This window comes from Pipistrellus kuhlii, unplaced genomic scaffold (genome assembly GCF_014108245.1).
Source record: "Pipistrellus kuhlii isolate mPipKuh1 unplaced genomic scaffold, mPipKuh1.p scaffold_m20_p_5, whole genome shotgun sequence".
NCBI classification, from domain to species: Eukaryota; Metazoa; Chordata; class Mammalia; order Chiroptera; family Vespertilionidae; genus Pipistrellus; species Pipistrellus kuhlii.
In genome coordinates, this window is record NW_023425551.1 from 22,568,170 (window position 1) to 22,584,868 (window position 16,699).

At 36.7% G+C, this 16,699-nt stretch overlaps 1 protein-coding gene across 2 annotated transcripts in view; it reads left to right on the forward strand.

The window, feature by feature from the left end:
* Positions 1-16,699, forward strand: part of VTA1 (vesicle trafficking 1) — a 40,987-nt gene that overhangs the window by 602 nt on the left and 23,686 nt on the right. For both annotated transcript variants that reach the window (XM_036414166.2, XM_036414168.2), the window contains exon 2: positions 16,128-16,222. In XM_036414166.2, the coding sequence (XP_036270059.1) occupies positions 16,128-16,222 (95 nt within the window). The remainder of the gene's footprint in view (positions 1-16,127; positions 16,223-16,699) is intronic.

Genomic DNA, 16,699 nt, shown 5'->3' on the forward strand with positions numbered 1-16,699 from the left:
ACAGTAGTGATGTGGACAAAAGGAAAACAGACTAATTCTGTAAACATAGTAATAAGCGTAGGTTAGTTATGACAAATACAAACCAGCTCAAAAACTCACACATGGTTAAATGGAGAGTATCTGCTACAAAACAAGCATTTTGATTTTACCATTCCCACTTCTGTGTCCAAACTGCTCTCTCCCACCAGTGAGAATTTTTCATCTTAATAACTGCGATTTAGATGTTTGGTAGCAATATTCTCACTTTGGTTGATTGTCAGTACTTATAATCTACAGTCGATGCAAAGGAAGCAGGGATTAAAATTGTTCAAACATTTTTCCTTTGCAGTGAAGAGTGTCATTCTATATTATGTCAATTTTACTTTATATCCCATACCCAACTGTATTGCAAATAAGTAACCTGGAATCTGTAAATCTTTTGAAAAGGATTTTTAGAGTTAAGCTCTACATAAGGTGTCCTCTGTTGTGAAAGTTACTAAAGTTAGCTAAAATCTGATCCTCTGTCACCCTGCCGTATTCCAGGTGTACCCATTTTCATTTCTCACATGTGCAAGGCCCTTTTAGATTGCTGTGTTCTTCACCTGGGAACATCTACCTTTTTTTCTCCACTTGGCAAATTTCAAATGATTAAAAATCTTACCCAAATGTCACCTATTCTGTAGTCAGTAAGTTGAGTACTCTCTAAGCTTTGCCTCATTTTGTTCACATCTTACAGTATTCTTACAGTATTGTTACTCAGTCCCTCAAGCAATGGCCATTAATCACTCATATTTATTGAGCTTGTGCCTATGTCAAGCATTACCAGGCACTGTGGCTGCAGTTCCCGCATTCATGGAGTTTACATGCAATGGGATGGGGAGATTAAATAATATGATGAGTATATTATGAGGACGTTTAGAAGGTTTATGGAGAAAAATAAAGCAGGGGAAGATAATGCAAGTACCAGGAGCAAGGTGTAGGGAGTGCAGAAGAAATTTCACTTTCATAGTGGTCTGCTAACTGCTTCAGTGAGTTCATATCTGAACAAAGACTTGAATGAAAAACAGACTTTGGTTCATCTGGCAAACAGTATTCTCTTTTCTCCATAGAGGGAATAACATGTACAAAAGTCCTGAGGGAGGGCTGTGGAAGGAGGATCAGGAAGCCATTGTAACTGGAGTGGTTAGAGTAAGGAGAGAAATTATGTGAAGTGGACAAAGAGGTAATCGCTTCCAACAATGAATAGGAGCTATTGTTCATGTCTAAAACTAATCAGTATTCATGGGCTCTGTATTGTATGCCTTTGTGACTACCCAGGGACGCTTCATTTCCTGTGTCATTATCTTCTCCCTCTCGCCATTTCTTTCTAAACTTACCCAGTTTCCTTCATTTAAAAAAATAAAATTCTTACTATGGCATTCCCCTAAAGTTGTTGTCCTGTGTGCCCATCCTTAAAGCTTAGCTTGACATAACTGCCTGTAGTTGTTTTTACAACCTTATCCCATAGAATCTTTTCAGCCCATTGAAATCTGGTTTTCATGCCTATTATTTCACTGAAACTGCTCTCAGCAGGGTCATGAACAAACATTTTTATTGCTAAATCCAACTTAAAAATACTTTTTAGTGAAGCATATGCATATTAAAGAACATATATAGTGGGTGTATACAACTTAAGGAATAATAAACTGAACATTAATGTACCCACCATGTTTGATGTTATTAGACTTAAATTTTTGACAATCTGGTGGACATGAAATGGTGTGTCATTGGAGCAAAATTTGCAATTCATTGAGTCTTAATGATATTGAGCATCTTTTCATATGTTAATTAATCTTTTGTGATTTCCTATTGAAATATTTATTGCTTCTGACTATTCTATTTCACCATATGTCTAAATAACCTAGATACATTTCCTTTGTTGTATGCATTGCAAATGTCTTCTCTGAGTTAATAGGTTGATTTTTCATTCTATAAGTCCTTTGATGTTTAAAAGTTCTTAATTTTAAAATATAGCCAATTTACCACCCTCTTCCCTATGACTTGTATTTTGATTTTCTAGTCCTTGGTTTCCTTTTGTGTAAGTAGTACCTTGTTTGGGACTTTGGCATATTATTCTTTATCTATTTTCTCTATTTTTAAAAAAATATATTTTATTGATTTTTCACAGAGAGGAAGAGAGAGGGACAGAGAGTTAGAAACATCGATGAAAGAGAATCATTGATCAGCTGCCTCTTGTACACTCCCTACTGGGGATGTGCCCACAACCATGGTACATGCCCTTGACCGGAATCGAACCTGGGACCTTTCAGTCCACAGGCCGACGCTCTATCCACTGAGCCAAACCGGTTTCGGCTATTTTCTCTATTTTTTTATTGAAATTTTGATAAGATATGTGTTACACTTTCCTTCTTTATTTCCTTCTTAATGCTTTCAGAGTTTGCATTCTTTTGCCTCTCTGAGCTACAGTTGGTGTAATTTCTTAAAGTATGTGCTCATCTTCATATAGGTATCCTGTTGCATTACCCAGGTATTGTGTTTCTATTTTATTTTATTTTATTTTATTTCTAGATCTTCTTTTATTGTTTCTTTTCAAATTGACCTACCCATTTCTGTTAATCTTTTGTACTATATTTTTTAAACATTCTTATTTCGTTAAATGTTTTAAATATATTTGTTTTCAAATTAGCTGTCTGATAATTCTTGTAGCTCCTGTATTTGTGGGTACATAACAACTTGTGCTCTAGGCATGCTAAAACAGTACTTTTCAAACTTCTATGTGTAAATAATTCTACAGGAATCCTTTCCCCAATTCTCAACTTCCCTGTTCCTTTCCTTATAAGACTCCTTTGGCTACAGTAGCAATACTGTATGTTGCTTTCTCTTTTTTCAACATCCTGTTCACAAGTGCCATTCTTCTAGTTCAATGTTACCCACAGTGTGGTACACGTACCCCCAGGGGTACGGGAAGAGTTTGGTGGGGATATGCACTGCACCGTGCTTAGCTGTGCCTAATTCTACGTTCTCATGAGTACGAGAGGTACTCAGCATTACAAAAATTATAGAAGGGGTACACATATGTCAAAAGTTTGGGAAACAATGAACTAGAAGAATCTAGTTTAAAGAAGAAAGACATACTATTATGAATCATGAATATTTTTAACCTCCAGGTTCCAGAACAAAAGAAAAATTTAAATTACTAGTATTAGTGAAACCTCCATTAATTAAGGTATTAGGTAGAGTTTCCTGTCTTACCCTGTGTCATGTGGAAAAAAATCAGTCAGAGTAAAGAATAAGCGTTTATTCAAAATGCTGGCTTGAGAAGATGTAAAGGAGCATTCTAATTTGGGGAAAGAGAGTGCCATCCTATCTAATAAAAGAGTAATATGCAAATTTACCAAATCTTCACTACACCCACCAGCCACACCCACTAGCCAATTAGGAGTGAGATTGCAAATTAACACAACCAAGATGGCTACGGCCAGAGAGAGAGCAGGAGGCTTGGGTTTCCCTGGCAATGGAGGAAGCCAAGCTTTCTGCCTGCCCTGGCTTGCCTTGGCCTCCATTTAAGGCTACAAAGTTTCAATTATAGAAGATAAATAACTCCAGATACTAGGGCCTCTGCATAGGTTGCCGGGGGGTGTGGCCAGCCTGCAAACCACCACAGGCCCCTCACCCCAGGCTGCCCCACGCCCCAAAGGAACTCCCATCCTGATCTGGGACACCCTTCAGGGCAAACCAGCAGGCCTCCACCTGTGTACCAGGCCTCTATCCTATCTAATCCTTCTATCTAATAAAAGAATAATATGCAAACAACTGTCACTCCAACACACAAGATGGCTGCCCCCATATGGTCAAAGATGACTGACCCCATGTGGACACAAGATGGTCAGCAAGGGAGGGCAGTTGGGGAAGATCAAACCTGTAGGGGAAGGTAGTTAGGGGTGACCAGGCTGGCAGAGAAGGGAAGTTGGGGGTGACTGGACCTGCAGGGAAGGACAGTTGGGGGCGGGGGGGTACCATGCTTGCAGGGGAAGGCAGTTAGGGGCAAACAGGCTGGCAGGGGAGCAGTTAGGCATCAATCAGGCTGTCATCGAGTGGGGGGTGATCAGACTAGCAGGCAGAAGTGGTTAGGGGCAATTAGGAAGGCAGGCAGGTGAGCAGTTGAGAGTCAGCAGTTCTGGATTATGAAAGGGATCCCAAATTGGAGAGGGTGCTGGCTGGGCTGAAGGACACACTCCTCCTCACCCCCCTCCCTCGCATGAATTTCATGCACCGGGCCTCTAGTGTTTTTTGTGTTTTTTATAAAGGAAATGGGGGAGTCACCTGAAGTTTGTCAAGATGAATCTCAGAAGATGGGGGAATTGTTCTTAGAGATTAGCAGCTTTTATATAATCATTTTGGATTTTATCTAGAGGGGTGAGGAGGCACAGTTTGGAACCAAGGTTCTGTGCAACAGGCGTGGAGACAAAGACATAGAAGGACCACACTGGAAAGTTCTCTTATACACATATCTGTTCAGGCACAAACAAACAAAAAAGTTAGCTTGCATTGCTGTGTATTGAATTCCCAAAATGGTAAAGAGTTTTTATGAAATGACCTTACCTTCTCATTCTCTTTTCGTTATTAAAGAATGTCATTCCCGAGATAAGGGAGAAAAGGGTCAAAAGAGAAATGTTTAAGGGGCCATTGCCTTTTTCGTCCAAGTGATAAGCTCATCTAGGGGAATCCAGATAACAAGCATATGGGGACATAGGTTAACATATTTATTCAAATTGGAAAATTAAGTTGTATTTTTCTGAAAAAGTAAACCTCATTGGCTGATTGGTTTGGCATTAGCATCAGGTTTTGTCTTTTATGTAATAAGATAAACATTCTCTTTAAATAACTATATCTTCAACTCTAGGATGTTCTGCTTTTTTTCAGAAATACATTTAAAACAAGTGATAAACTAACTTATTTATTTGCCAGAGGATGTTGAAATAAATGGTATTTCAGTATTCACAGTCGTGTGTCTGTCTAGGATAAACAAGAAGCCTCTGACTGAAAAAAAAAAATTGTAAGATCTTTTTTTATATGCTTCCTGGGAATTGAGAAAATGAATAACTTTACTGATAGGGTGACAAATTCTTTTCTAGTTTTAAAACAAATTTTGAGGGAGACTTAATTGAAATGTCAGCCAAGAGATTATTGAAAATAATACTTGATGATAGGTGATTACAAGATTTTTAGTCCATACTCAGAAGGAATTTAAATAATTCAATGGTTTGCTATGACACAACTTTCATACTCATCTGCTGCTTTATGTGAATGAATTTTATTGGCATGTTACATTCATAAAAATGAAAGTGGAAACAGAACCAATACTCTAATATGGTTCATTATGACAAATCATATTGGCTCATAGATAATGCAGTTTAACTCATTCTAAGATGTGTTTCTTTTGTTTGTTTGTTTGTTTTTTATTAATCCCCACCCAAGGATATTTTTTCATTGATTTTTAGGAAGAGTAAAAGAGAGAGGGATGTAGAGAGAGAAACATCAATGTGAGAGAAACACATCAATTGGTTGCCTTTTGCATGAGCTCTGATCATGGCCTGGGCCGGGGAGAAGCCTGCATCCAAGGTATGTACCCTTGACTGGAATTGAACCCAGGACCCTTTGGTCCACAGGCTGATGCTCTATCCACTGAACCACACTGGTTAGGGCATAAAATGCATTTCTAATAAAATTTAGCTTTTATACATAACTAGAGGCCCAGTGCATAAAATTTCTGCATAAGAAGGGAGGTCCACCAGCCTACCCTGCACCCTCTCCAATACGGGACCCCAGCTGGAGATGTCCAACTGCCTGTGAGATTGCACCTAAACTGGCAGTTGGATATCCCTCTCACAATCTGGGACTCCTGGCTCCTAACCACTTGCCTGTCTACTTGCCTGATCGCCCCTAACTGCCTCTGCCTGCTGGCCTGGTCACCCCCAACTGCCCTCCCCTGCCAGCGTGATTGTTCCTAACCACTTCTGCCTCAGCCCCTGCCACAGTACTTTGTCCGGAAGGATATCGGAAGATGTCCAGCCTAATTAGCATATTGCCTTTTTATTAGTATAGATCAGTGGTCGGCAAACTGTGGCTCACGAGCCACATGAGGCTCTTTGGCACCTTGAGTTTTTAGCAAAGGCCAGCTTAAGAGTACTCTAAGTTAATAACAATGGACCCACCTATATAGTTTTAAGCTTAAACAATTTGGCTCTCAAAAGAAATTTCAATCGTACTGTTGATATTTGGCTCTGTTGATTAATGACTTTGCCAACCACTGGTACAGATGATTATTAAGATATATAAAATTAATGTTTGATCAATTGCACATTTTAATATAAAAACTAAATTCCAAAATGGAAATTTTAACACATAGCACCTTATCTCACAGGAAATTTTAATTAAAAATTTTAGCTTGTATACACTTTTCAGAGAAGCATGATAAGCAGGTTAAAATTGTGAGCATATAAATATATACATACATTTTTAAAATTGTGTTTATTTATATTTGAAGAGATAGAGAGAGAGACAGAGAGAGAGAGAGACCAGTGTGAAAGTTGAATATAGATCTATTGCCTCCTGCAGGTCTTTTACTGGGGATCGAACCCAAAACCAGGGCATGTGCCCTGAATTGAACCAGCAACTTTTGGGTTCATGGGAAGATACTTAATTGGCCAGGGCCATATATTTTTTTTATAATAAAATTTTATAGGATTAGTAAATGGAAAGATGAGTTAAAATGAAATACAACAGTGTATTATTTGTGATTTAAAAAAGGCTTTTTGTGTTTTAAAATAGATTGTGATAGATACCAATTTGCTATATTTTCAGATGAAAGAGTATAATTTTAGATTTAATGTACACTGAATGGCCAGATTATTATGATCTCTGAGCACATCATAATCTGGCCACTCAGTGTATATCCTATATAATAAAAGGCTCCTATGCAAATTGTTCCCTAAACCAGGAGTCTACCAGCAGGCAGGCAGGCCAACTACCCATGTCTCCTCCCCATGGCCAGATTGGCCGGAGCCCCCCCACTCATGGACGAATTCATGCACCAGGCCTCTAATATATATAATATATATATGTATATGTATATGCATGTATGTGTATATACATATGTATATATGTATGTATGTGTACATATGTGTGAATGGCCAGATTATTATGTGTTCAGAAATCATAATAATCTGGCCATTCATTGTAGTATAGTAGTTACTTTTTTTGTACCTATTTAAACATCTGATAAAAAGTAGATGTTTAAAATGTGTAAAAGGATACTTTTCTATGGTCTTAGAGCAAACAAAAATAATGAAGGACAGGTTTGAGCTCAATATACCTCTCTCTTTCTTTTTTTAATGAAGCCAGAAAAATTTTGAGTCCCCATTAAACATGGATACCATATTATACATATTTTTATTCTGTCAGGTTTGCTGTGGTAGATAAAGTTAAACCCAAAAATATTTCTTTTAAATTTGTTTAATTAACTAAACATATGAAGTTTCAAGTTGGTTTATAAAAGTTTCCTCTAGGGGGTGATGTTGTACAAGGCTTTCCATGACTTTGTATAAATGTTCTTTACAAGCCAATGATGACTTTCTTTAGTCATTTTCAAGATGTCTCTTTCATAGGATATGACCTTTCTTTCTTTCTTTCTTCTTTCTTCCATTGATTTGTAGAGAGTTTGGAAGAGAGAGGGAAAGACAGAAAGAAACATCAATGTGAGAGGGACACTTTGGTTCCTTCCTGCATGAGTCCTGACCTGGGCCCTGGCCAGGGAGGAGCCTGCAATCTAGGTACATTCCCTTGATCAGAATCGAATCCAGATCCTGCAGTCCACAGGCCTAGGCTCTGTCCACTGAGCCAAACCAGTGAGGGCAGGATATGACATTTTTTAGCCCCTCCAGCAGTGAACCTTCATTTTTTCCTCCAGGAGTGAGGTGGAAAAACTCTAGATTACCTTCTTGGATTCTTATTACCCAAGTTACCAAGAACACTGCGAGTGGCATACAGAGAGCTTAGCCAATGAGCGGTCAGAAAAGGTGTTTCCTCTGCAGCTCTCATGCAGAGGTGGGACTGCTGGTGCGCCGCAATTTGTCTGCTCTGGGCCTGCTTCTGCCACAGTAGTTGGGGTGGGCCCCCCTGTGTGTGTCTGCTCCAGGCCTGCACCATCCATGGCTTGCCTCACTGTGCACACAGTCCACGCCTGCCCATCTGCATGCACAGCCTCCTCCTGAGCCGGTCATGACTGTTACAGTGTCCTGGCTAATTTGCATATTACCTCTTTATTTATATATATTTATGTTATATATGTATATAATATATATATCCTTTTTTTTTTTTATTATTGATTTCAGAGAGAAAGGAAGAGAGAGAGAAACATCAATGATGAGAGAGAACCAGTGATCGACTGCCTCCTGCGCACCTCACACCAGGGACCGAGCCCACAACTCTGACATGTGCCCTGACCAGGAATTGAACCATGACTTCCTGGTTCACAGATCAATGGTAAACCTCTGAGCAACACGAGCTGGACAGGAACTTGATTTCTTATGAGGCTTACTGACAATTAATTTTGTTCTATTGTGTTAAATAAACTTTTTATTTCATTTTTACTTTTTAAAGATATTTTTGGTGCATAAAAATTTTATTTTCTCCATTTATTTTTTTCTTTCAGCATTTTTTTTTTTTTGCCACATTTTCCCACCCTTTATGGGGTGTTGGGGGGAATTCAGTTACACATTTATTAGAACACTTGATAATTTTCCCACACCTCAATGAGACATTCCCTTTCCCCCTGTTTTTTTTTTTTTTTTTTTTTTGAGTATTTCTATTGCTGTATTCTGAAGTTCACTAATCTTTTTTTCTGTAGTATTAAACTTATTCAGTAAACTTTATTTCAAATGTTATATTTTTCATCTCTAGAAATTTCATTTATATTCCTTTATGTGTGTTCTATTTATCACCTCACTTTATACATGGTTTCCTTTAAAATATTTTATAATTGTTTCCTAGTATTTTAATGTCATCTATTTCTGTTTTTTTTTTTTGTTTGATCTCATTGGGCTGTTGATTTATTTTTCTTTATGGGTTCAAAAGTCTCTTCACAAAAGGTAATACTAACTATATAGCAAATATTTACAATGTACGTACTTATAAATAGTATAATATATTCAGTTCTATTGGAATAAAATATGCTTTAGACATCAATCTATATCATAATGACTCCTATTTGAGTGCCACATTATGAACCTATTCAAGTATCACTCTTCATAATTGCTTTTAATGTATTATTTTTGTGCATTTTATCATGCATTTCATATTTCTATATTCCTCACGTATAGACAAGGATGCGTTAGAATGTTAATGTTTAGATTTTATGGAACTTTGAATTACACATACCTTTAGGATTAGTAAATGTTTGTCGCCAAATGCCTCACGTGAAATTAAAATTGAGTTGGAAAGTATTTAATCCTCTTGCAAATATGCTTCATTACTCATCTTCAAATAATATTTATTCATTAAAATAAACACATTTCCATGATGAAATGTATCAAATATATTTCTTTATACATGATTTTAGCTACACATTTATGGTGTCTTAGAAGGTAATTTCCATATTAGACATTAATTTTTCATCATGCCGCTGCTACAATGAGCTATTTGTCTTGAATAAAGTTCTATATGAATGTGATCCTTTTTTCCATCCCTATGGCAAAAAGATCTTTATTAATTTTCATAAGTAGATTTTAAGTTTCTTTCACTTTTATTACATTTACAGAATGCATCTTGTGATACATTTTCTGTATCTAAGACTTGTAAACTACATAAGATATTTAAAAATGTAAAGGCAGCCCAATTTTTGTCCTTAATCTTTTCGATTCTGAGATGATCCATTTCTTCATTTAAAAGTGTTACTGTGTAATAATGTTTTTGTAATTACAAAGACTAAATATGCACGTAAACCAAGAAAAAAGAGCATTTGGAAAAACCAGTAAACTATATTGTCATTCCACTGTATTTCAGGAATCAGCCATCTGTATTGAGGTTAACTTTTAAAAGACAAGAATCTGATATTTGTTGATCATGGTTTTGGTGATAGCAAAGTGGGAATAATTTGATTTTTGCCTCAAAGGAGATAGTCAGATAGACTGACTCCACCATTTTTATTGTAAGCAATAGTAAAAGTGAAGAGTAATAAATCTGAAACTGAAAATTGTGCTCTTTACATAGGAATAAATTTCTTGTACAAGGTAGCAAGAAAATGCTGAATTAATCTCCTGCATGTTTGCTTAATGATTAGGTTCTGAGATGACTGCCACTAAATCCAAGGTATCAACCTCATTTCATATAATCTGGGCCATTACCTGTGCTTAATAGACATTTATCCCCAAAGTTGGTCTACCAAGTAGCTAACTACACTGGATGGTAGGATTCATGTAGTGTTCACTACTGTGGTTAGAAAATAAGGAGAAAGACCTGGAAAACGAAACTATCAGTACTATATTTCATATGAGTACAGGACTAATGTTAATCATGTTCTACCATGTTGGTCAATATTGTATATAGATAACAAATACTCTCAAATTTTGTGTGTCTTTTTGGGTTTGTTTTTATTGAGATTCGAATTCTTTGAGATAGTCATTTGTGAGATTGGGAAGGCAGTTATTAAACTTATTTGATAATTATGATCTTTTAATGATGCTAATATGCCAGCGGTCTCTGCAGTTTGCATATAAATATACAGGGAAAAAATAAATGGCTTTATATATGAGCGTGCTTTTACCAGAGGGATGTAAAAAAAGATTCAGGGGTAGGAGGAGTTAGGATAGTAATATTCTAGAAAAATATAATGTAACATCAAAGCTGTTTGTAGAAGGACATTGAAGATGAGAAGACTATCATGAAGAAGTAGGATATACCAGTGAACTGGAAGCCTATTGTAAGATGCATCGTTGAATGTTGGAAAAAAGGAATATTGTATTTATAGTGAGTGCTTGATATACTGATTTTGGAAGTTTGTGATGGTAAATTAATAATGGAATTACTGGCGTGTAAGAGAGAGTAGATACAAGTATTGGAGGTCAGGGTCAATAAGAATTGAGAACATGGTACTGGGTAAACATTATAATTAGATTTGCTTTCTAATCACAGGATACCCAAAATAAAAATGAGTAAAATACAATTTACTTCCTCATTTTAAAATATATTTATTGATATTTTACAGAGAGGAAGAGAGAGGGATAGAGAGTTAGAAACATCAGTGCGAGAGAAACATCCATCAGCTGCCTCTTGCACACCTCCTACTGGGGATGTGCCCGCAACCAAAGTACATGCCCTTGACCGGAATCGAACCTGGGACCTTTCATTCCGCAGGCCGACGCTCTATCCACTGAGCCAAACCAGTTTCGGCTACTTCCTCATTTTAAAAGAAAGTTTGGTATTGGCAGTATCCCATGCCAGTATGCAAATTTCATGAAGTCATTAGGGAATCACATTCAATTTCAAATCTAAAACCATCACGTGGTTACCATTTCCAAGGTTGCTTGTGTCCAAGATGTCCCTAGAGTTTCAGTCATCCCATTTTTATTCCAGGCAGTAGAGAAGAGAAAAGGGAGAGGGTCAGTCAGATCTTTCCCCTGATATCACTTTTTATTTTAAGGTGACTTTACAGAAGTTTCTCCCAACAATTTCTGGTTGAATGATATTAGTCTTAGTTACATGGCCATAGTTTGCTTTGAGGAACCCTGGGAAATGTACTATTTTGGCTGGGTACATTACAACTCCCTAATAATGTAGGGGTCTTGTTAGTAAGGAAGATGAGGAGAATGGATGTGAAAAGGTAGTTGGCAGGCTCTACCACAAGTATTATCTATGTGAATAGGGGTTACGATGGGAGAACAAGGAGGTCCATAGATGATTATAAGCATAACAAGATCAAGTGGAAGAGGGTAGCATGAACCCCAGACCAGCTTGTTTAGAAGACATTGACAAAATACTGGAACGTAAGTAGCAGTGGGGTACAAGGAGAAAACTGGTCATACCTGCCAATCCTGACATAGGAATATAAGAGAATTAAAAATTCTGGAGAGGACTGCAGATGATTTCCTCAAGTGACATTTGGTTTTAGTTAAAAAGAGAGAGAAGGAATTTGAGGAAATGATTATGAAGCAGTTTCAAGGGATACAGTAGAAGAAATGGGGTCTTGGGAAAGAGGCCTGGGTTAGGTTGGGGCAAGAAAATACCATTTGTAATTGAGAGAAGTGAGAATGCAGTGAAACATGTTTCTTAATGTGTTTTGATCATCTATCCAAATGAGTTAAATTTTTTAACATGCCTCAACTTATATTTTAACAATTTCTACTCTTAATTAAAAAAAAAAAAAAAAAAGCCTTCCACTTAAAAATAAGAGTAATAACACTTAAAATTTCTTAGAAAATTTTGGTAATACAGTAAGGCATAGTAAGATTAAATTAGGAGAAAAAAATATATATCAATTATAGATATTATCATATAAGGAGATGACATTTGATTTGAGATCCCAGCAAAATAAAATAGGAAACATAATAAGTTTAATTACCTATATTAAAGAAGAAACACACATCATTAGGAAAGGAGTTATTAAGTGAGTTTTGAGACAAATGACAATAACTGGGGGGGGGGAGGGAATGCAAATTAAAAAGTTATATTTGAAATATTAAACCATAAGAACAACTAGAAATATTGTACAACTGAATATCAAGTCCTTGCGAATAAAAGAACTTTCCAAGCTTCTAACTGATAGGGGAAAACAACAATAGCTTTGAATATATAAGTATTTGAAGCCTCTGTTTTAAAACAACATGTAAAAATTGAAAGATAGTATTTGCAGCCTGTTTGTTTATCTAAGAGGTCATGGTGCATTAAAAAATAATAATAATAAATGCAACAAAAATGCTCTAAGAAAAAACTTAACAGCTCAAAAAGAAGTCTTGGGAGTTCACTCTATTATAAGAAAAAAAGCTGACTAAAACAGGCACAGAACTTAAAAGAAATATGACTGGTTTAAAAAGGGGAGGGCATCCAACTATGTTTTAAAAGGCCTGGCGGAATGGGGGAATTGCTGTTTAAAACCTAATAGGTATAAGGAGAAAAGGACCAAGACAACTTGCTAAAACATGACGAGTTAAAAGAAGGAGAAAGAGAAGAAAACTTGGTCACTTTCATGATTAAAGCAATGGATACTTAAACTAAAACAAATGCTTTTCCACTGTTGGATCCTGTGCACTGAAAATGAAACACCATGTTTTTTTCACTGTGTGGCAGTGTATATCTATACAGTACTTATGGAACTCAATTTTTTTTCTCTCTTGTTAATCCCTAGATGGATAAAACACTTAAATTTGTTTTGTGGAAATAAATATAATAATAAATTAAACCTTAAACTCTAAACCTAAGCTTGAAACTGTAGTTTCTTCTGATAAAGTTTTAAAATTAAAAACACAAATAATATACACAGTAGTGTGTGTATATTAATACTTATTTTAAAGAAGATATGCTCAGGTAGACATAATTGAACTGAAAATCCTGAGTATCAAGTGATATTATAAACTAGTATATAAAGCAATGATAGACCCAGTAGACCCAGTAGGCTAGAGAAGCAAGATGGACAGTATACAGAATTAGAGCCTTAATATATGATAATGAATGATAAAAATGGCATTTAAATCAGTAGGGCAGAATGAGCTATTCTCTTATCTATTCAGAAAATGTTTATCGAAGGCTAAGTACTAGCCTGGATGCCAGGGACACACCAGCAAACCAAATAAAATTGTGTTCATCATGAAGTTTAAATTCTAGTTGGAATAGAGACAGCATAAATAAATAGAAGATGATTACATGCTGAAGAGTAAAGTAAAACAGGGAATGAGGATAGTGTTCACAAGATTCCATTTGGGGGGGGAAAGATCTTATGTTCCTATTTCATACTTTATAAAAAAAAAAAAAAAAAAAAAAAAACAGCCAGAAACCAACTTTTTTTTTTTTTTTTAATATATTTTATTGATTTCGTACAGAGAGGAAGGGAAAGAGATAGAGAGTTAGAAACATCGATGAGAGAGTCATCAATCAGCTGCCTCTTGCACACCTCCTACTGGGGATATGCCCAAAACCAAGGTACATGCCCTTGACCAGAATCAAACCTGGGACCCTTTAGTCTCCAAGCCGACATTCTATCCATTGAGCCAAACCAGTCCTGGCTAGAAACCAACTTTTTAAAAAGCAAATAATCCAATAGAAAATTTAGTAAAAGTTTTTTCTTTTATTTTGATAAACTAGAGGGCTGGTGCAAAAAATTCATGCATGGGTAGGGTCCCTGGGCTGGCTGGCTTTTGGGGCCATTCAGAGCCTTGCGGCTGCCAACTGGGACTTTCCTTTGTTTTGCGCCACCCATTGGTGATCAGTGCATGTCATAGTGAGCGATTGAACTCTGTTGAACTTCCAAGGGAACACTTTGCACATTAGCCTATTAAATATATAGATAGTCCTACTTCATAAAGGAGGATATAGGGCCATCCAGTAAATATCTAACATCTATTTAGTAGTTAGGAAAATGCAAAACCAAACAGTGAGATACCAGTTTCAATTCAGATTAACAGGAAGTTTAGTAATAGCAGTTCTTTATGGATTTGAGGGAAATGGGTGCTTTTATATGTTGCAGGTATAACTGCGTGTTAGTGTAGTAACCTGTTTTGGAGGACAGTTCAAGAGTAGCTTTCCAAGTGAAAAAAGGTACACATTGCTGTGACCCAGGAATTCCACTTCTTGATATGTACCTCAGGGAACTTGAATGTATGCACAAGAAGGAATGATAGGGCAACATGATTTGTAATAATTAAAATCTGAGAACAACCTAAATGTGCTTTAGTTAAAATGATGTGTCCATACTGTGAAGCACTATAGCATGGACAGTGACCTCTAAAACATACAGTTGAATGTAAGAGTAAATTACAGATGATAATGTACATACCAGTGATAACAGTTGCCACTAAACTATTCACACCTCTTACCATTGGAAAAGCTATTAGTCCTAGAGGTTGTTAGCTTTACCTTTATCTCTAATGTTTTTCATTCTTTTAGAATATTTTCTACGTGTACATAAAAATACTGAAAAAAGTTCTTTTTATTAGCCTCAAGCTTAAGTCTCATTTCCCATCATTCCAGCCCATCTATACTAATAAAAGGGTAATATGCTAATTATACTGGATCATCCGGACATCCAACTTCCTTCTGGACAAAGCCACGATGGCAGGAGCCAAGGCAGAGGCAGTTAGGGGTGATCAGGCTGGTAGGGGAGCAAGCAGTTAGGGAGCAATCAGGCCAGCAGGGGAGCAGTTAGGCAGAGGCGGTTAGGGGTGATCAGGCAGGCAGGCAGGCAGGCAGGCAGGCAGGTGATTGGTAGGAGCCAGCAGTCCTGGATTGTGAGAGGCATGTCCCGGATTGGAGAGGGTGCAGGCTGGGCTGAGGGACACCCCTCCTCCCCCACCCCTGTGCATGATTTCTTTCACTGGGCCTCTAGTATTATATATATATTTTAAAATATATTTTATTTATTTTTTTTACAGAGAGGAAGGGAGAGGAATAGAGAGCTAGAAACATCGATGAGAGAGAAACACCGACCAGCTGCCTCCTGCACACCCCCTATCGGGGATGTGCCTGCAACCACGGTACATGCCCTTGACTGGAATCAAACCCTGGACTCTTCAGTCTACAGACCAATGCCCTATCTACTGAATCAAACTGGTTTCAACTAGTATTGTATATTTTATCAACATTGCTTATCTGACAATTGTCACGTGGTTTTCTATATATGGGTTATTTTTCTGAGTACCCCAACTAACCAATTAAATTACAGGTCCCTTTGACAACTAGTCCAAAAGAATCCTTAACTTGCTAACAATTTGTTAGAATAATATTTTCTGTTCTTTATATTTATAATTAAGATTCCTAGTAAATCGGAGTTTTATTTTTAAGTTTACTTAAATGTTAAATGATTTATTAGATAAAACATTTTAAAAATTCAGTCAACAAAAGATGTTAAAAATTAAATTATTTAAATTATTTTCCTTTTTTAGGCCGTTTATATGCAATGCAAACTGGAATGAAGATTGATAGTAAAACTCCTGAATGTCGTAAATTTTTATCAAAGCTAATGGATCAGTTAGAAACTGTGAGTTAAACAGAGAGAATTTCTTTTCTGATTAATGTTTAAAATGCTATTTTATTTGTGTAGGTTTTTTTTTTGTTTGTTTTTTTTTTCTGGGCAGCAATCAGCAGTGTCATTATAGATGATGAAAAAATAGGCAACAGGGGCATTCAACTGCCCCTGTTGGCCTTAACACTTCTAACATTGCTTCTATGAGTGCAGAAAAATTGGAGTATTCTTTCTTGGAGAATGAGATTAGGTGGCAGGAAGGAGAATGTGTCTTACACATAGTGACATATTTGTGAAATTCATCTCTAACAGACATTTTATGTAGAATATATCCCTATTAATTTTTCAGTATAACAATAATCCTGTGTAATAAAATCCCAGCGATCATAACAGCAGATCAGTACTGTGAAGTGCATTGACCACCTCTTGGTCCCTCCCCCTGGCCATCAGGCTCCCATCACCCGATGGCAAACTGGGAACCTGGATGGGTGG